Raw genomic sequence first — 21,099 nt, forward strand, 5'->3', positions numbered from 1 at the left:
AAGACAAAAACACAACCACCAAAACCACTGGGGGCCAAAGAGCATTAAAAAATTATGAGTAGTCACCTGAAGAACTTGCAGGCTACTGAAATTAATTGCTTTTAGAGGTGATGAAAATACCTTGCATGAAAACAAGCAGTGCTTCTGACATGTTCCTCCTGGTATGTCAATATACAAACAAGGAGGGTTTGGAAACAATTCTCCTGCACTGCTGGAAGCATAGCAGGTTGTTCTGCAAAGGGACACAGACCCTGACCTCAGGGCATCCTGAAGCATCTCTGGGGTCCCAATGTGCCTGGGCTGTCCTGGGCCCAGGAACCCAGTGCAGCAGCTGTATCCCCTTGTGTGTGACAGGGCAGGCACAGCTACCAGTGATGGCACCACAGAGCTACTGGGAGCACTGACTCCTGCCACTGTACCTCCAGGATCTGGGCTGTGCAGGAGCCAGTGCTCCTTGTCAAGCAGCCACACAGCCCACTCAGCAGGGAGGTGTGCCTTGTTCATCTTGCACTCCCCCTCGCCTCCCTCTTGCAACACGCTGATTTTCAGCGCTACTTTATTTGGGTCTCCTATCAAAAGCTGCACTTGAGAGTTAATCTTTCAGAGCAAACATCCATGTGAAAGTCCTTCACAGTACACCTGTATCAACTGCTAGCCTCAGGACAGTAAAAATTTGCAAGTTAAAAATGGTGTTTTCCATGCAAAGGGAACCAGCTTTTGTCCCCCAAACAAAAGTAATGTATCTTATAAAAGGAATATAAGCTTTCTCTTTTATTAAGCATATTTATTTTTCTCTTTCTTCCTTATCTTTTATTTTCCTTGCTGTGAGTGAAGAAGCAGCAAACAAAAAGGAGAATGTGGGACGAAGATTAGGCTCTTTTTTCATTAGGTCAGAAAGAAGCACCTGGCTGAAAAAAGAAACATCCTGATAAATCCTGCCTGTGACCTCAAGCTGCAGGCTCTTCAGGGCATATAAATGCACTGCACCTTGCCCTGGTGGCACAGCTTACAGAACCACACGGGAAGGAGCTGTGGATGCCCTGCCTTCCTCTCTGACCCAGGTATGGACTCCTAGCACCTACAAGGAAAGCTTATAGCTACTAAGTGTCAAAAACTAACTAGTTAAGGTAAGCATCCCTACACTGACTAAGTCTTGTGTTAATTTAAAATGGAGTAAGCTGCCATGCCTAACAGTGCATTAACTGGAAGCATTAGTTTTTTTTAAGGAAGTCTAACTATTAATTTCTTTGTTTTGTCATCAGTACTATTTTCTGTCTTTGAGTAGTGTCACTGCCTACAGTACTTTTAAACCTAGACCCACAATTTAAGAAGGAAAAGAGAAAGAAATCCGAGGTGATATGAACATTTTTTCATCTTGTTTAAACTGCTTAAAAAAAATAGTAATTGTGGAAAGTCTGAAAAGTACAGCATATCAAATAAAGCATCTGAAACATATGGTAATAGTTTGGTCAAGATGAACTAAAAAAAAAAACAACAAAAACAAACAAACCCAACAACAACAAAAAAACCCCCAAACATTAGAAAAAAAAAAAAAAAAACCCAAAAACCCAACAGAGAGGCCTCCCTCTCCTTAAAATTTCCCAAGTCTGCTCATGTGCAGTTCCAAGTCAAACATGGATGTCATGGCTGCAGAGAACTGTGATGGGAACACGTTCTGAGGTTGTCAGCACAACGGGCCAAGCAGCGGCTCACACCTGTGCAGAAATAAAAGCACTCTACTTGCAAGGTAAGTTTCCAGACGTATCTAATAAAGTCCTCTGTTATCATGTGATTGCTAGTCTTGGCCACAGTGTTCAATTTTTCTATAAATATGATTACAGAATAGGAAGAAAAAAGCTGTTCAGTTCCAAGTATAGAGATTAAATTTTAAGTAGAAATGAAAAAACTGTTTATAGCAGCTAAAGCCCCTTTAAAATTACTTTAATTCTAAATTGCCTTTATGTTTTGGACTTACTCATATCTGTAACACTGTAAATATAATACTAAGGCTCTGGCTCACTGGCAGAGGTGCAAAAAACAAGCAGGTAAGGAAACAGAACTCCTAAAACACAAAAGCAGAACCAAAATATAACAATGCAACAACCAGGCTGTACTTGGTGCTCAGGCCACGTATGACACCAGGCAGTTCTGATTAATCGCTACTACACCAGTGCACCCACCTTTTTCTTTTCTTTTTAAAATTTTCTTAATGCAGACAAGTGTATGCATCTTTGTGTAAAAACACACCATTAAAAAGCTTTCTTCTAAAATAAGTTACTATTCCTGAAACCTGTAATGATAATTAGGCTATAAAACAATTTTAACAGGCTTTAAGAAATAGTCAGTGGTTTGCAAAGCTTGTTTGTTCAAGGGGGCAAGGCAGGATTTGCTACACTTCGTAAGCGGCACCTCTGCAAGGAAAGTTTACATAAGCAGTGCCTGTTACCTTGCATTACACTCTCCTCTGAGACAACTCCAATTTGTCTGCAGAGGAAATAGCTGTCCTTCTTTAAGAAATGGAAAGACATTTCAGAAAGGAAATGCAAAGCCAAATTTTTAGCAAAATTAATCAGTCTTGATTTTGATTAAGAGTAAGGCAGACAACCACTAAATCCTTCTAGATTTTATATTTCAGTAGTCAAGACAAAAATGCCAAATATTTGTATTTACCATTATGTTACCAAGAAATTAAACAAAACACTATGCTCTGCATTACCTGAGACTGCTGGTGAGCAAGTGACATTTACCATTGTTCTGCTTGTACGTCTGAAACCACGCAGACTAAAATCTGAAGTTTTCACCCATGCAGCTCACTAATACAAAGTTGCCCATATTGTGGATGTTAACAAATAAAAACAACCTTAAATTTCTAGGCCTTATCAAAAATAAAAAGCTTGGTACCACTTTGTTCCTTTCCTGTTCGTGTTCTTTAGCAACTTCCACAAACAGAAGCAAGGAAAACAAACAAAAGGAATGAAACGTATCCCGAGACAGAAGTCATTAATACACAATTATGTTATGAAGTTGTGTAACTCCTCCCACTGAAATTCCCAGTCAGTACGGTGTATTTTTCTATCTCTGTTGTTATTATTCTCCTTTCTCTCTAAAGTTATTTGCAGAATTAATGTGGCTCTCATGAGCAAAGAAATTCCTATGCTGACCTAAAAATAACACAAGCGGGTAGAAGAGAAAGATGGGTGATTCCCTGCTGATGACTCATGTCCACACCGGAGGTGGGAGCAGGCTCCCAGCCTCCACACTGGCAACGTCCTGCTGCAGGGGAGCCTGGCAAGGCGGGGGAGATGGAGAAAGGATGCTTTTAGACTCAAGGGCTTTCACCATCTGTGAAAGAAAAGCTAGCAGGTTACAGACATGTTCTCCTTCAGGAAATCATTCCTTTGCTTCTTTTTCACTTCTTCAGGGACAAGGCAAAGTGAGAGAGATGAAAAAGAGCCAACTGGTTTCTGCTCCTGTGCAACCCCACCCAGGTCCCGATATTCATCTCCTTTTGGATAAAAAAACCAAAAAACAACCTTTATTGGCCTCCACACCCAGGGCCTTGGGAAATAACATCCAACAGCCGCACTAATCTCTCCCATTTGCTGCAGATGAGTGATGGAAAAGCAGCAGCGCTGTGAGCCCTGCTCCTGCCTCCCTCCGGGTCCTCCTGCTGTCCTGCAATGCCCGTTCCTGCCTCCCTCCCCCGCAGCTCCCCAGCGTGTCTGACCCCGCAGGACCGGCTGCTCTGCCCACCGCTTGGGGGCTGTGCTCACCCAGCTGACCTCGCCCACCGCTAAGGGGCTGTGCTGGAACCGCAGGCAGCACCAGGAGCCAACTCCCTGCCAGCTGCAGAGGCTCCCCTCCCCTTTCCTCATGCCTAAGGGGACGGTCACAGCCCGCTAAATGTTCAGTGCATGCTGCTTCACAGCCTCGGCAAAAGAGGCACTTTTCTTTTAACTCTTCCCCCCTTCCACTGCCCCACTGGCTGTCTGATTTTGTTACCGATGTTCTGTCGCTCTCTTTAATCCTCTCCCTCAAAGAAGCCAAGCCACCCTTGGGTGCAGCCAAGGCTGAACCCCCTGTACCAACCCTTCTATTAATAGAGGGATGCACAGCGTTATGTACATTCCTACAGCTGCACTGTGGTCCAGGCAAGAAAAGTATCGTGTAGGAGCCAGGACAGACCCGATATAAACCAGGGTGATGTTGTGCTTTAGAAATTTGTCAGCATGCAGCAGAGCCAGTGTCCGCACCAGTGACTCCCCCATCAGAGTGACTCCAGTGAAATTAACTGCTGTAAGGTTTAATAAAAAGGCACAAGCCACGCTGTGTCGTGTTTAAACTTCCTTTGTGTGTCAGCAAAGAAAAATGAGTAAAAACTTCTTTCTAATGCTGTAATGAATTGCACTTACCAGCAACACTTCAACAGTGCCGGATCTAAACACCTCTGCCCTGGTGAAACAATAGCTTACTCTACCATTTACTTCAACACAATTAACATGCAACTAAGACAAAATAATGGGAAAATGGGAGATGGCCTGCAGACACTCACACAAAAGTAGTCATTTTCTCATATTGACTTTTTTTGCTTAATAAAGGTCAAAGTTTTAAAAAACAGAAGTATCAGCACTTTGGCTGGACAGAATCACAGAGAAAGAGACGAAGATCAACTTAAACAATGAAGAGTTTAATAGTCAGGGCAAACATATCTGAGGGGCAAAAAAACTTGACCAGAATAGTCCTCTACAGCTACCAAAATTAGAAGCTGCACAACATGCAGAGTAACAGTTATTTGTGCACACCAACTCATGTGAACCTTCTGGTATTCTTTCAAGGTAAGAAAATGAAAAGCTCTTCCTATCTTCTAACACATCTTTCAAATATGAAAGCAAGTACTTCTGTAATTTTTAAATTAATAGCAAGAGATAAAAAAGAAATGTGTGTCTACCATGTTAAAAAAATGCCACTTCTTTTCATGAGTAACATAAGGAAATACATCTCCAGGGGATTCTCTATCTTGTAAGCCTCCACTGATCAGAACAGGGCTCACAAATAGGTGCAGCTGGATCTGGATTGCAGCCCCTTGCCCTTATCTACATTTGCAGGTTAAGATATGCTCAGCATGCAGACATGACTGCCAACACGCTGAGCAGCACCCAGCACTCTGAGAGAGCCTGCAAATAAACAAATCCTGCTCCTTAGGATCAGGCAGGCGTGCTAATAACCTATTTTGGCTCAGCCCCTTTTCCCTCCTGCATGCCCTTTTACAAGCAGCTTTCCTCTACAGTCAGCTTTGCATTTACCCACTTTCTATTCTGGCAGCCAAGCTAAGATATTTAACAGCATGTGACACAGCACACAGTTTCACATGAGAGCATCACTCCCTGTGTCCATTCACCAGCCAATATTTTTATCCGGCTGCTCTGGATTCCCAGTTTCCTCACACAATGAGCTCCCTGATGTGAGCTGACCACTTCTAGGCCAGTGTTGGCCTCGCGCAGCTCTTCAGATGTTTCCCAGCTCTCTTTTCTGAACAGGAACTTCAGAAGGCATGTAACATGCAGTTCTGTTCTGCTTTAGCAAGACAACCCACTGATTCTACTTCTCCATTTGCTCAGTAAAAGGATGCATTCACCAGCTTGCTTGCATACCCTCTCCTTTGCCTCACCAAGAATTGCATTGTACTGCAGCATATTTCTGGTCACAGAATTTACCAGAGCTGGACTTCATCCTCATCAGCTGTCTCATGGAATTGCTCCTGCACTGAAAATGCTGCCAGCAAGAGATTAGGAGTTGGTTCCTAGTTTCTATCAGAAAGACATTGAGCAAACAGCTTGAGAGCTGAATTGGCAGTGTCACATCACTGCCCCTTGTCACCTCCATCTTTGGCTGTAACAAGTTTTGTAGCATTAACGGTGTTAGTACTCAATAACTCCAGAGCAATTTCTACCTAAACTGTCCTTGCTGGTATAATCTCAGTGACTAAAAAAGGAAGTACTAGGCCCAAAATATAGTATACCAAAAGCAGAGTTCAAGGAGGTCCATGAACATGTCTATGCTGGAGTGCTCTCCATCCCTCTCAATGACTGTGTAGGATACAACAAGCTCAGAATTATCCATCTTCATTAAAACACCATACTGTTTCTTATTTTGAAATGCTAACAAGGAATGAAGCCATGCGCACATCAACAGTTGTGACAGAGAGAAAAATAGGATATAACCTCACAATGCTGAATGAAGATGACTTGTCATTCATCCTTCAAGTTGCTTCCAATAACAGCAGCGTCAACTAGCAGAAGAAGCTTCCTCTTCCCACCATGAACCCATAGTTTTGTCTCACAGTAAAATTAATTGCAAACAACTTCTAGTTTTCAAACACCTTCACTCCTGCATGTTTGTAGCATCACTAACACTCTCTTCCCACAAAAGGCTTGCCACATGTAGAGAGCAGTGTGCTTCAGAATAAGGAAGCCAGAAGGATTACCCCTACTATATAAGGAGAGAACAGATAGAAAGTGAATTCCTAAACTTGCTTGGATAGGCATTTGCAAAAACAGGAATGGCACTAGGGTATTTTTCTGGCTATTTTCTTTTTTCTTCTTTTAACATTCAGTTCAATGTCCTTTTACATGGTCAGACTACTGCTTCAAAAATCTAATATTGCACTAGTCTTTTCTACTGGTGATAATGCCTGAAATAATCTCCATGCCCTAAATCTCCATTCATTTCTTTTCTTTCCTATTTTATCTCCAAAAAGCCAGGGTGCAGAACTGCCTTGAAGTACAGTAACTGGGCAATAAACATGCCATATTCTAAGTAGCTGGTATATTTTTCACCCAAAACCCACTTCCTCTTGTCTTGAATGGAGTTGTTCATGCACATTGTCTAAAATTATTAAAGACTGAGACATAGGTCCAGGTGCCTGGCAGCATCCCATCACACACTGAAGAATGTGGATGTGCTGGCAAAGGGGGCAACCTGGTGACCAGCCTGCCTGAATTGCAAGCTGGACGTTACAGGTATCTTCAATTTACCCACAGAGTCCAGCAGACCATTCCTATGGCATTTAAGTTGTCCACTCCATGTTGGTGATGCCAAGTAACACCAAGAAAAAACAACAGCATTTTCCACCCATAAGTGTTTTCAAAAACAAGACCTCACAGTGGTTACCCTGGCAAAACTTAGAGGCAGATGACCACAGATCCTAATGGTCAGACTCCTAACACTTTTCTTTCCAGGGCCTGAGTTCTTCTGTTGCTATGCCTGTTACTAACCTGGGTTCAAAACAATAGCTTTCCTTGGCAGTGTTCAACCTCTACACAATTTCAGCAAAACCTGGGCAGGCTGTTTTGATGAACAAGGTAGGCTGTAAACAGCTTTTGGTGTCCTTTGTTTGGAGGTTTTACAGAAGCACATAACCCTGGGGGAAGAGAACTGCTTTTGTTGTCCTTGTGAAAATATGGCCAGGATTTTCAAGTTACAAAGCTTAACATATTAAATCACTGTTTGGACAGGCTCTGTAGAAGGTCAAAAACTTAATCTCCCCTGAATCCATTCATGGCAACTGGTTCTGGTCACCAGGTCAGCTGTGTGACATAGGCAGAGAGTAAATTTCACACTGCAATGTCTTATTTCTTGTATCTTACAAAAATATAGCAAAACCAAATCTTGTAAGTGGAGGCAATGCCATACTGAACCAGCTCTGATCAGAAAGCCTCATGATATTAATTAAGAAGCAACCTTTTACCACATTCAAACTGCACAACTATCCTGGCTGAGAAATTATATTGGAATGAGTCTAAGAAAGGAGGTAACTGCAACACCATAAAACCAGCTCTCTCCTCCTCTCCTCAGGAAGATACCTAGGCATGAGAGGCAGCATAATTGTCTCTTTGCTGCTGTGAGGAAGGAAAAATTAAAAATACTTTAGCTCTTGGTACAGCATACTGGACTAAACCTCCTGGATGAGAAGGAGAAGAAATAAAAAGGGTGTGCTCTGGCTACAGTGAAATCCAAGAGAGGAATTTTATAGTTCATGTACTTTTTTTAAAAAGCCACACATTTTACTTTAAACTTGTTCCATTGTATTTGCCAAAAGAAAGAGGAGAAACCCAGCATAGCATCTGGAGAGGTTTCTCCCTGGGAAATCCTCACGTTTCCTCTGCTTGCACTGCTGACGTTGCTCAGAGCTGTCAGGTGACCTTTACAAGCACAGTTTCACGTCTGACAGCAACTCTGAGCCACTAAAGTTTCCAGAGAAACTCCCCTGCTTTGTGAGTTTTCTCGTTTTCCCTATTGGCTGTGCAGCGTTTCAGCTCTCTGCTAATTATATCACCACCCAGATACAAACTCACCAAAATAGACAGTGTCATGAGGCCCCAGCTGCAGGGAAGCAGACTTCTTCACATAATCCAGGTAGAGAGGCCAAGGGGGTCAGAAAGCACTCCTGGGCCACCTCCCACTGCTAATGGGCATTGCAGACAACCTTGCCGGGGGCCAGCTCATGTCTTTAATTAGGGTGCAGGGCACAGGGCTTCAAAGGGACAGAGACTGACCAGGGGGTGTAATGCCATGAAGGAGATGCAGTACCACAGCCCATTGTCAATGGGACAAAGGGCCCTATTATTACTCTCAAGACCAGGGCAGTTCCTACCGTAATTAGGAGACAAAGATGCACGATTTAGGATTTTACATAATCAAGAGATACTCTCCCAAGCAGGAGCCCCTCTCACACAATCAGTGGATTAAGAATTGTTTATTCTGCTGCAAGTAAACAATGAGGTGCTCACTGCTCTGGGTTTTACATGAAAAAGCATTTCTGGGCAAGACAATGGGGAATGTCTTTTCATCTGACTTTGAACAGCTAACCCTGTGATTTAAAGTTGTTCATTTGACAGTATCTGGAAGGGTGATGGCCCACCCTGTAAATTAGCTGCTCACATACTAATCCCAGGGCTGCTAGACAGCCTTACCTTTTCTGCTGCTTAGCAGACGGTGGTGGGGACTGACTCAAGACAGCTCTGAGGGCAAGAGGCTGTATTTGCACAGCACCACTGAAATGGCGGGATTAAAGAACCACAGAGAAGCCAGGCAGAAGCTCCTGCCCTCCCTGGCACCTTGCCTCAGCCAAGGATGCATCTCTGCAGGGATGCTGGTGCCACCATCAAGACTGTGCACAAACTGTTGCACTGCTTCAGAGCCAGTTTGCAATCCTTTATATAGGAGCTGGGGGAGCAAAAAGGAATGGGATGTTTGACCTGTGCCTTTACAACGAAAGGCATTGGCTAGGCAGATTGAGCATCATTTATTTTTGATCATGACAAAATAGTCTGTCCTGGGCTACTGCCTATTGCAGTAGCTCCAAAGAAAACACCGGACCCAGAGTATCTGGCTCTGGGATACACATCCTTCCTCACAGGTCCTCATCAAGTGACTCTGCTTTTACAATATGGGCAATAAAAGGAGACTGGGGGTGTTAGACTCCCTGCCCTTTGCCCACAACACAGTTACTGTGCTTTTTTGCTTGTTTGAACTTTTAACAAGAGTTACTTCCCCTTGTCTTCTACAACAAGGCAACAACAGGATTTGATGGAAACCTTCTAACATTCTGCAATTTGCTTCCCTGCCACAAGTACCCCCGTATACACGTCTCCTGCTCTACTAGCAAAATATTCTCATTTCTTCGGCTCTTTCACTCAAAAAAACACCCTTAAGCCTCACCAAAAGGACTTCAATCACTTGTACTCAGGACTGAGAAAGGCATGCTACTTTCTCTGTCTTGTTGAATCCTATAAACAGTATTGCAGAACCCTGGGAACCAGGGAATTACAGCCCCTGCTGGCCAAGGATTTTAACCCATTTTGTTTGGGATGAAAGAGTCACCTTAACAGCAGTCCAAACTGCTCTGCTTACTAGAGGATTTTCTGTCAGGCTGGGCCAGGCAGACAGTGTCATTTGACTTGTCTAGACTAGGACAAAAGGTGTGGTTTGAACCAGATGGGCAGGCTAAGTTGCACCTTAATGTATTAGCTGCCCAGAAAGGACCACATCTTCCTTGTTCTGTCTTCACTGACACGTCTTAAATGGCTGAGGCAAACACCTGACAAAACCCCCTTACTATCACCTAGACAATTCTATAAAGATAAGCATCCCAGCACTACTCTTAAACCATACACATGGAGCTTGACAACTGTGACTTTGATTTAGGGACACGTTCTAGTCTTTGCTGCTCAGCAGAATCAAGGGTAGCAAAATCCATTTCAGGAGAATATTATCCTCAAGCAAGTCTAATGCCAGAGCAAGAGCTGCATAAAGAGGAACAGCATGTCTGCACAGCCACTGTGTCTTTCTGCCTTGCCACAGCAGACTGTAAAGCTGCCAAGCTAGAAGGATATCTATTCCATTATCTTATCAAAGCAAGAAAATCCACCTCTCCGCTCAGGTCCATGGAGTATAACTTTGCAAAGAGGTCCTATCTTCAGAGAAGCTTCAAAATGAGGGTAATGAGCTAATATGTCAGCTGCTTTCTCTAAAGCATGAAGTGTAAGGCAAAATTGTTCAAGACTCCATTTTGTAGGGGTTACAGAGCTCTTACAGGAAAATAACTGTTTCAGCTTTGATCTATAGTGAAAATTTACCTCATTTACTTCAGAAACAGCAAAGTATGTTTAATTAACTACTATTGAATGGACCAAGCTTTCAACTCTTTTCCCCAGTAACTGCAACATTAACAATGCCTTTAAAATGTATTTTACATGTATTTACAAAGGTTTTCTAGCAAAAATTTAGGAAAGGGAAAATTTTATAGAATTAATCCAATTTAATGGAATGGGATGCCTCTGCTCCATGTCATTCTATTAAGAACCTGTATCCAGAAGTGAGCGTTGATATTTGAAGATGCTGAATTCTTCACCCATTCAAAAAGATCATTAGAGTCAAATGTCCCAAAATAAGTTTAAAATATTGAAAAGCTTCTGAAAACAGACGATATCCTTTCTACATGTTTCAACTAGACATGAAAAATTTCTTTTATATCTTCGTGTATCTGGCTCTACATTTTTCTGTGGTAAAAAAAAGGAAATAAAACAGTTTCAGGAGTCCCAGAGGCAATTACTTGAGTCAAAACACAACATTCAAGCGCCTTCCCGAACAATTAATAAATAATTTTTCCTTGTTAGGAAAAGCTCATTTAAGCCAAAATCCACATCATTCCCTAACCTCAAAAGGCAGAAAAGCATAAAACATTTTCTTGAAAGTCTGAAACCAGAAACTCATGTACCTTCACTCACTCCAATGACTGAAAAAACCTTTCTATCCAGCTGCTGCCTTCTCCACACAGAATCATCTCATAGGATGACACCTCAATACTTTTATCAAGTTTTTTTATCAAGTTTTAAGCATCTTCAGTTTATCTTGTTAAAATTTTGCAGTGTTGGCATTTTACAGTTTTATGTAACAGTGATGTGTTTCAATGGGATGAAGAAGGGCTTTAATTTTTTCTAAAAACATTTCCAGCTATTAACTGGCAAGATTTCCTGTATTTGCAAAAAATAATAAAATTAAGCCCTACAGCACCTGGTGACACAAGATGAGGCAAACCATTTAAAAACTTGCTCAAAACCACAAAAGAGAGGAGCTAAGAGTGCAGGGGGCTGAGGGGCTCCTGCCCCTCCACAACAGGCTTCTTCAAGCTGTCTGGTGACCAGAGACACTCTGGGCACTACCTCTTACCTCAATGAATTATCTGGATGTGTTTCCATGTGGGACTCCAGCCCATACTTGCAAAAAAAGTCTTTGAAACACACTGGACAATGATAAACTTCATCGTCAGCCCTCTTATCCCCTTCAGCGGAATGGCCATCCTCAAGAACCTTCAGAAAAAGGGAAAAGAAAAACCTCACTAGACCAACTCATAAACAACAAACCAAACTTGCAATCCATTCTAAGTCTTTCTCTTAGAAAAAGTTGCAGGCTTCATGTGTAACCTTGCTGCAAACAAATACAAAAGCATTCCTTAAGAGAGATGGTGTCAGAGCCTTGGCACATGTGTAAGAACATGCATGATAGAAAAGAAGGCTTGGCAGAAGATAAAGTGTGCAGCTGAGTCACAGATATATCAGTTCTAATGAGGAACTGTGATTTGAAGAACTTATAAACCCATGTGTTCATATACCACTGAACTAGCATTCCTCTCCCTTCAGAAAGCCAGGAGAGCTGTCAGCCTAAATTATTTATGCCACTGAGATACTGCCAACTGCTAAGTCAAGTGGTTCAGGGAGAAGCAATGAACTTCTGCATGTTTTCTATACTTCTCTTCTGATTAGAGGGAGAAGCATGCACAGAGCGAGGGATACTGTGCTAAATGGAACTGGTACTAGCTTGCCATTCAGAGATAGTAAGTGGAGAGTTAAGTTTGGCAGACACCATACATTTTGTACGAATGACTGAGATGTGTTAAAATATTTTATAAACAAAACCCTAATGGAAACGTCTAGCCCTCAAATAAATATTTTCTGGTCACTCTTGCAACTCCAGTAAGGTAGGATTATGCTACTGTGAAAGGGAAATGTACTGTAGATTTTTTTTCCCTCCAGATCTAGGCAAAAGCAGACTTAATCTGCTGCTGCTTTTGAAGTAAAAATTGTTTTTTTTAAGCTTAAATCACCATCCTCCACAAATACTACAAAATATATGGGAGGAAAAAAAAAGCTAGGAGAAAAGCTGCAACAGCAAAGGAATAGTATATCCTGTTGTCATCCAACAGTAATTATTTATAAATCAGAAACAAATTTAAAAATTTAAGCAATAAAGAATTTTAAAAATTGAATTATTTCAATCTCTGAAGTTAGAAAATAATGTTCAATCCCAGACAACTATGTTGGTTACACAGGAAAAGCAAGGCAACTCATATACAGAGCTGCAACAAGCCTGTGCTGACTGCACAAACCAAACAGCTGACAATTTAGGAGGTAACCAGGAACATATTTTGCTTCATGCCCCATAAAGAACCTTTTTTGCAGGTGTCCTCTCCTCTCTGTCCAGCTCAGCATCGTGACTGAACTTCCGTTTCGAAGACAATCGCCTGCGCTTCAGTGGCGAGGGGGGAGTGGTGCTCGCTGTGCTGTTTGGATCCTTCTCATGAATCTTCATGTGCCTGAGCAGGAGGGGGAAGAAGACACCATCAGCAGGCAAATTTGGGGCAGGAAGTCCAATGTAAATTTTAATGCCAACAACACTCTTAAGGTTTGCCTTTAAAGGACACCATCAGAGATCCCATAAACTGGCCTGAACTTCTGAAAAACAGCTGGGGCATGATCCAGCACGGGTCCTTTGCAGTGTCTGGGCCTGTGAGGGGCTGCAGCAGGGAGCCCACAAGCTTTCCCCCATGTCCCAACTCCCAGCACGATACTTGCCCTGCTCACATCTATTTCCATGAGTACTGTGCCGATTCCCCATCATTCACGAGGTCCTGGTTCTGCCTAAACCTGCTCAGTAATCCACATACCCAGCCTCCTTGTCTTGTGGCAGTCTAGTAAGCAAAAGCCTGCAGCTTAGCATCCACTTCTCTCAGTGCAAAAAAAGCACTTCATCTTCCACCGGCTCTCTGTCTAGAGTCTGAGACTGTACCTCAAATAGATCTGTATATGCCAATGCCAGAGCAACATTTCCTAAATATATTTGTTTCCTTCTCATCCTTAACACAATGGTGGACCCCAGTATCAAATTTCAAGTGCAGCTTTGAAGTCAGGATTATCTGGTCCCACTGTTACAGTGCACTAGGTATGGCTTGCAAAACTCTGTACTGCCAAGGCATGTTCACAAACCTGCCTTCCCAGGAAAACAACTATTTCTTGTCACAAAGACACAGGAAAAGGGAAAGGAACAGAATTACTCAGGAAGCAGTATCATTAATATCTGTTTACCTGACCCACTTGCCTCTTGGTTTTCTGTATTTGCAACCTGAGGAAGACACTGTTGTCTAGTTCCCTTCAGTTAGATGTATTGCTGCCATGCTTTTTTTTCTGACAACTCAAAGATCAAATTTCAATTTTATTTTTTTTTTTTAAAGATATGGCCTTTAACCTCATTTCAAATTTAGATCGCTATTGAAAAAAATAAAATCAAATGTATGCTCCTAGATACAATGGAAATTTTTTGCTCCTAATAGCTCGGTATGTGAGTGCAGGAGGGAGCTGCCATTTGTCCAAGACTGACTTCAAAGAAACACAATGGAGACAATGTTAATGGCACTTGGGCAAGTCTTTCAGAAGCCACATTCACAACTCAGCTCAGGACAGTGCCATTTAACATGACTGCAAAATATCATGCTCTAACATGAGAGAATGTTGTAACCCAGACAAGTCTTGCACGTCCTCATAACTGCTTCAGTGTTATGATATAAAATCTGTTTTAGTTTTGGATGCCAAGGGCGTGATGCTTTGAGATAACACACTGGACCAAACTGACCCACAGCAGACCCCCCTGGAGCTGCTGGGAAGACTGTCTCATCACACAATGCTTTTTTTTAAGCTCAGAAGCTTAAAAAAAAAAAAAGGCATCTAAATCACTGTCTCAAAGTATAGCCTGTCTCAAACTGCAGGGTGTTGTGCAGGAACAGCCTCAAGCCAAAAGCACCACAGGTACCAGAACCAATACAAGATTAAAATGCCTGTTCAGCTACTGCCTGCTTTTAGCATCCATCAAGGGTGGGGCTGGAGGATCAGGTCCACGAGGAAAAAACCTGTCATTTCTCCAGATCCCCAGTAACTCTCACTGGTTGCACAACTGGTGGACAGACACTGGTGACACCTGTCAGTCACATCTATGTGCAGATGTGCCCAGCAGATTAGACATGGAATCATGGAATTGATGCTGAAATCATCTGACCTCTTTCCCTGCCGATCATCCATTTGAGAGGAGAAGGAATGCTGAAGGTTTGAGCATTTGGCTCTCTTCAGGATTGACAGAAGCCAGAGAAAACCCAGAGTGCTGACACAGCATACAGAGTGCTGTGCACTCCCCTGCCTTGGCCCTCTGGTAGCTCTGGCACTACAGGCACCAAAGCAACTGATTCATCCACACAGTGCTACCTTGTCTCACAAAATCTGCAGGAAGGCATCTACAGATACTCTACGGCCTTGTTTTCTTCAATCTTGTTTGGTTTTTTTTTCCCCTGTGACACTGATCTAACTTCTCATGCTACTTAGAGCTTCTTTCATGGGTGATAAAACAGCAGCCTGAGCTGCAGTTGCCTGTATTCACACAAGAATAAAGGAGAAGAAACCAGTTATTTGTTCGAGGGGTTCCTGTCCACAATGATAGAAGATAAAATTCAGAAAGCATCTCAGAACAAAAAGTCAAAATATTCAACTGCACAGCAAAGCAAAATCTGGAAGTTTGGATTGTTTGTCTATGTTTTTATTACTTCTTTTTGGTAAAGACTGCTCTCCAGTTTCAAGGATCTCTTGAAAGTAAGGACAGAGGCTTTTGCTGTGCCTGTCTGTGCCTGCACCCCAGGCAGCCTGACTGCTTAACCCTCTGGCGCCTCGGCTGAAGCACAGCTAACTCTACTTGGCCAGTTACTTTTCAGATAGCTAGAGAGCAAAATCAGTCAAGCTAACTCACATTCATCCTGAAAACAAACAACACGAAAACTGCTATGCATTGAGCATGGGACTTTTTCTTCCCATTTTATTTTAAAGTCGCTTTCCAACCATTAACAAGTATGCACAACTCCTGTTTAGCAGCTACCTATGCAAAACAGCTTCCTTAGGGCTAAGTTCTTTCCTCTTGCTGTTTGTCCACCTGTTGAACTTTGCTTGTTTTGATGGAGCTGGCTCCTACTTGAGAGGGATGCAATGGCACATCCACAGCACACCAAGAGGAAAAACCCTTGGGACCTCCAGGTTAGTGCCAGCCCAACCTAGCACCTCTGCCTGGCATGACCTATTGCATGCAAACACACTGGCTCCTGCAAGTCCCAAAAGCAGTTTAGCTATGCTTGAAGTGTGAAGTTTGCCAATAAGGCAGGGCTTGCTAACATGGGTACAGCACCACAGTGATGGGGGCTTTGGTGTCAGCCAGTGGCTGCCCCAGCTGCTTGCAGTTCTCATTACTGTAATGTGTGTGCTTTTGCCATGGCCTAAAAGCCACAGCAGAAATCCATACCACAGCAAGGAATGTGGTGACCCCCTTCATGTTTTAGTTTTGCATATTTGAAAGGAAGCAGCCTAAGCTATTGACCTATAAACAGGAAGACACCCTGACTGCACCTTTGACTTTTACTGTGTAGGTCAAACATCACAGCTGCTGCAATAGCTCTATGCATGTGATCATTAAGGAAGAAAAGAAAAATTCTGAAACCAAAGCAGCAGGTTCCAGAGTTCTCAAGGAAAGTCACAACCTGCCCATGTTACAGCCAGCAGGTTGTTCCTTTGGCAGGTTAAGCAAGTTTCACTGCATCAAGTTAAGGGTGGAGAGGAGAAAGATTACTAGAGCTACAGCCCAAGATAAGCGGGAAGATAAAGCCAAGAAGTACAAAGGATAGACACAATCTTCATCTCTCTCTTTTACTTTGCAACATGGATGTCATTCTGCCTCGAGACAACATTTATCACCCAACATGGGCTGAACTTCAGCAGATGCCAAGTCACATCCAGAACCTTTCTTTCAAATACCCCCTTCACTGAGGCTTCTTCTACTTAAAAAATTTCCTAACCATAATTAAGGGGGAAGTATTTATGTTGCCTTACTCCTTTAGAGGAGTTTGCCTTGATTAGATCTTACATGTAACACTGAAAATATTCAACCTCACTGTTTAGCCTGCCAAGATACAAGACGAACAGGAACAAAGCTGTGTTTAGAAGTTATTTTCCCTTTGTGACTATAACAACATATTTTGGCCTGACAACACTGGCATAGTTAGAATGTGAAAGACAGGCTCATAACTCAGGCTGGCTTTCAGCATCTTACAGTGATAGAGAAAAATGATATGACATTCATCAGTTCCAAAAAATAAAGATAAACACTCAACACTTTAAGTAAGAATGTAGTTCAGAAAAAAAGAAGGGCAATGTAAGGACAAGTACAGAAATGCTTATATTCAGTTGCAGATACAAGCGCCAGCAGCTTTAAAGTGACCACTGCTGCAGCTCAGAAGACATCCAGAATCACAGCAGATGAAACTTGGATTTCTTTTCCTAAATTAAATCAATGAATTGCAGCTCTGAGCCATTCTACAGAGCAACCAAAGTACAGCAGACAAGTTCAGGAAGGTACAGAGCCCTGAAATCTGCACCTCACAGTCTGCCCAGCATGCATGCAAGTAAACATGCACTTGGGACACTGCTGAGGGTCGAACACTAAAATCCAGCCATGATACACAGGATGACAGGAAGGAGATAAACACTTGAGCTTAATATTAGGGAGGACTCATTTGCACTAAGTGCTAGCTAGCCTTGATTAACCTCTCAAAGAACTCTACTTGAAATTAGACCAGAGAAAGAACCAGAAAAATTTGCAAAAAATAAATACAAAATGAAAAGAGGAAACTAAGTCTTTTCCAAACATGGTCCAATCCACCTCTGAACTAAACTCTTAAAGTGTAAGAACTGCCATGCAAAAAAAAAAAAAAAAGCTATATACTATGCTTTATGCAGCACAGCTGTATGAGAAAAAGCTCTCCTCATAATCTCTTCCCTCCCTCTCACATAAAGAATTCCACAGGTGAGCCAAGAGGATCCAACTGTGCTAGGACTGTGTGCCAGTCAGCCCTCCCAACAAAATCACATCTTTTCAAGTTCTTGACTGACTTTCATTCCATCCTCCCACTGAGGATCACCTTCTGCTTCCCCTCTTCTGCCACAGCTCTCCTCTCCCCTCTCAGTGTCACATGAGCAGGATGACTAAGATGATAGTGCACAAGAATTCCCCTGGCTTTTTTTCCTTTTATTTTTTGATTAAGACAAATGGGCAGAAAAAGTTTCCAGCCCCACACCGTAATGCAGAGCATGATTTCAGGAGAGTAACTATTCCACTCGTACAGCAGCAAGTGAATATTTAGCTACTTTACATTGAAGAAGAGACTTCTGTAGTAATAGGCAAATGCAGAACACAAGTGCCTTTTTCCTTTTTCTCTTGTGATGGTGTTGGAACAGTGTCTGTGGGAGGTGACTCATGGGGAGGGCAGGGGAGCATGTGGTCTCCTGAAGGGACACGCAGCTCCTGCTGGTTACATCCCAGTTTTTACCAGATCTCTAAGAAGGGCTGATGTATTTTCATAATGCCAAGGGGATTTGCATATTGATAGTATAAGCTTTCTGGAGGTCTCAAAACAGGGCAGCCTACAGTTTCAATGCCAAAACCAGAACGTGGGCAGGTTTTGACTGGCTGGCCCAAGGCTAGAATGAGAAGCCAGAGCATCCTGAAGGAGGCAAATGCAAGATGCAGCTGCTCCTGGCTCTGAGTCCCACTGAATTATGAACAAAACCAGGAGCTTCTGCTTTGCATGCAGATAACCTGATCAGCATCACTTTGGCTCTTGGACAGAAATCATCCCTCAGCATGCGTGGGAATCCCTCACCTCTTAATTCTGGAGAGAAAAAAAGTACACTCTAGCTGCACCTTGAGTTTCCATGCCTCCTGATGTGCTTTAGGTCCCAAAGTAAAAAGGCCTGTCTGGCTTGGAGGCCCAGCCTAAAGGACGGTATGGAACAAAAGGGTGCATTTGCAGCCCCTGAGCAGGGTTCAGGGTTAAGCCTCTCCCTTAGAACTGTGGCAGCACAAGCACTGCTGGCTTTCAGTCAAGAGAGGTTTATGCCAGGTAGGTCTGATTAGAAGAAGCAGCATGTCCAGAGGGGGAGCAGCAAGCAATTTCACTGAGGCCTGGTTGGGAAAGTCCCAGCATCTAAATCAAGATTAATTCTTGAGCACAGAATCCAGTGTATGTATAAACACCCTCCTCCTCCCTCACGTCTGTGGAAACGCGGTGGGGAGGCCAATGAATCCGGGCATTATCAGTCCAGAGAGATCATCTGACAGTATCAAGTTCAGGTTCTGGCTTCATATCCCACATATTATTATAAGTTTCTCCACTTTACCACTAGATGTACCCTATACTCTACTGTATTGCACATGATTATTCCTCATCTCCCTCGTGACTTCTAGGCAGTTTAGTACCAAAACCAAGTGGAAAATCCACTGATACATCTGATGCTTATCTGAAGACAAGGAAGCCACGCATCCAATAATTCAAATCAAAGGCAAAGAATAAAAATCAGTGCTTTCCATCCTTCACCTTATTTACAATACAATTTGTTCTTCCCCTTACAACAAAAAGAATTACTCAAGTTTTCAAGCTGGTCTGGGAAGGACTGTGCTGGTCAGTACAATTCAGCTGATTCAATTGCTTTATATCTTTCACTGTTTTGTGTCTTAACATCTTTCACTTACACTGCTCCTCCCAAATAACAGTAAAAAAACTCTAGAGAATCATAAAACCCCTTTTCAATATTAAAAAAAAAAAAAGTCTATCCTTCAGAACATGACCAAACATCTCTGTTTAGAAAAAAATAGTCCACTTTGTTAAAGCTTTGACATAGTGCCATGGAATCAGAACAAACAGGAGTGCAGGATGCATCCAAGACAGGTTGAAATTTGGACCATGATGGACCATAGGGCACTTCATGCCCCATGAAATGGAAAATGTCTCAAAGAAAGAGAAGACAGCCTTTAAAATTACACTCCTTTCAGATATTGTTATGTCATGCTATCTTTGTCACTGTTTTTGTTCCATTCTCCTTAAAAAATGATACTTTAGCCCAAGTTGTCAGGAAATGTAGGAAAACACAGGGAACTTCTCTTCAAAGCTCCTGCCATTTGATGCATACAGGAAGTAAATCCTAAACAAAGAGAAAGTGAAGCAGCAGTATTTTTAGGAACAATCATTTAATACCCTGCTGCTAAGTCCCTCCTTAAGAGTCTCGTGAATATGACTGAAACCTAAGTCAAAAGTGCAGTAACATTACGCCCTTGGGTTAAAGAGTTTAGTCAGTTGTTTGTTTGTTAAAACATGTAGAGAATCTGTATTGACAATGTATTTCCAGTCTTAATTACCAACATCACCCACTTAAGAGAGCAATCTACTCAGCCCTTGCCAGTTGTGATTACAGGAACAAAAAAGATGCAGGTAATTTTGCAAATCAGACATGATCTGTACTAGGACAAGTTTCTGTTTGTCTTCTCTTTTTTGGCTTAATATTTGTATCCTCAAAAAAACCCAAAAATGGCCCAAAAAGCCCTCAGAAACACACACATAGTTCACAGCAAGTCACGAGACAAATACCAAAATCCCAATCGCACAGGAAACTCCCTCTTACAACTGCAGAGCAATTTCAAAACGAAGTCCAAGCACCCCCATATACTCTAGAGGTCACCTTAGAGCCCCAAATGCCACCTTTAATCTGATACCCAGACCCCGGGGAAATGACTTCTTTTTCCCACGGGAAATTGCCTCTGCTTGTGGCCACTTGCACTGGCAAACTGTTACGTGCCAAGCTCGAAATTTGCAAACTTTGCTGGATTTCTCCAAAACTAAAGCTGCCAGCAACTAGGACCCTGCAAGTCCTTACAGCCCCAAACACCACCTTTAATTCTGATACCCAGACCCTGGGGAAATGACTTCTTTACCCATGGAAAATGGCCTCCACTTGTGGCCACTCGCAAATCCTTTCAGCCCCAAACATCCCATGCCATTGCTGAATCCTAGCATGGGACAAACCACAGGAAGCTGAGCAGCGGAGGCCTCTATGGCTACACTGGTAGGAAAGTCATTGCAGTGCCTGCAGGGAAAGGGTAGGGTGGGGCAAACAGGTCCCAGGAAGGATCAGATTGGGATGTCCTGACTCATTTCAGCCACATGTCTGCAAGCAGGTCCAGCAGAAGATGCCCCTGCCAGCGCTCCCCATGGCAGCCAGGCAGTGCCATCCTAGCGGCATGGCGGCACTCCTCATCATCCTCATGGAGTCTCTAGCTCTTGTTGCGCTGTGCACCAAGCCTAAGGTGGCCCAGGGAGCCTCTCCACACGGCAGTGTGTGGCGGCCC

The 21,099-nt window shown here is 42.8% G+C and overlaps 1 protein-coding gene across 6 annotated transcripts in view; it reads right to left on the reverse strand.

Annotated features, from left to right (window-relative positions):
• RREB1 (ras responsive element binding protein 1) overlaps positions 1–21,099 on the reverse strand; it is a 121,342-nt gene that overhangs the window by 24,809 nt on the left and 75,434 nt on the right. For all 6 annotated transcript variants that reach the window (XM_030943080.1, XM_030943079.1, XM_030943083.1 and 3 more), the window contains 2 exons: positions 13,009–13,153; positions 11,731–11,870 (listed from right to left, as the gene is read on the reverse strand). In XM_030943080.1, the coding sequence (XP_030798940.1) occupies positions 11,731–11,870; positions 13,009–13,153 (285 nt within the window). The remainder of the gene's footprint in view (positions 1–11,730; positions 11,871–13,008; positions 13,154–21,099) is intronic.

Source organism: Camarhynchus parvulus, chromosome 2 (genome assembly GCF_901933205.1).
Source record: "Camarhynchus parvulus chromosome 2, STF_HiC, whole genome shotgun sequence".
NCBI lineage: Eukaryota > Metazoa > Chordata > Aves > Passeriformes > Thraupidae > Camarhynchus > Camarhynchus parvulus.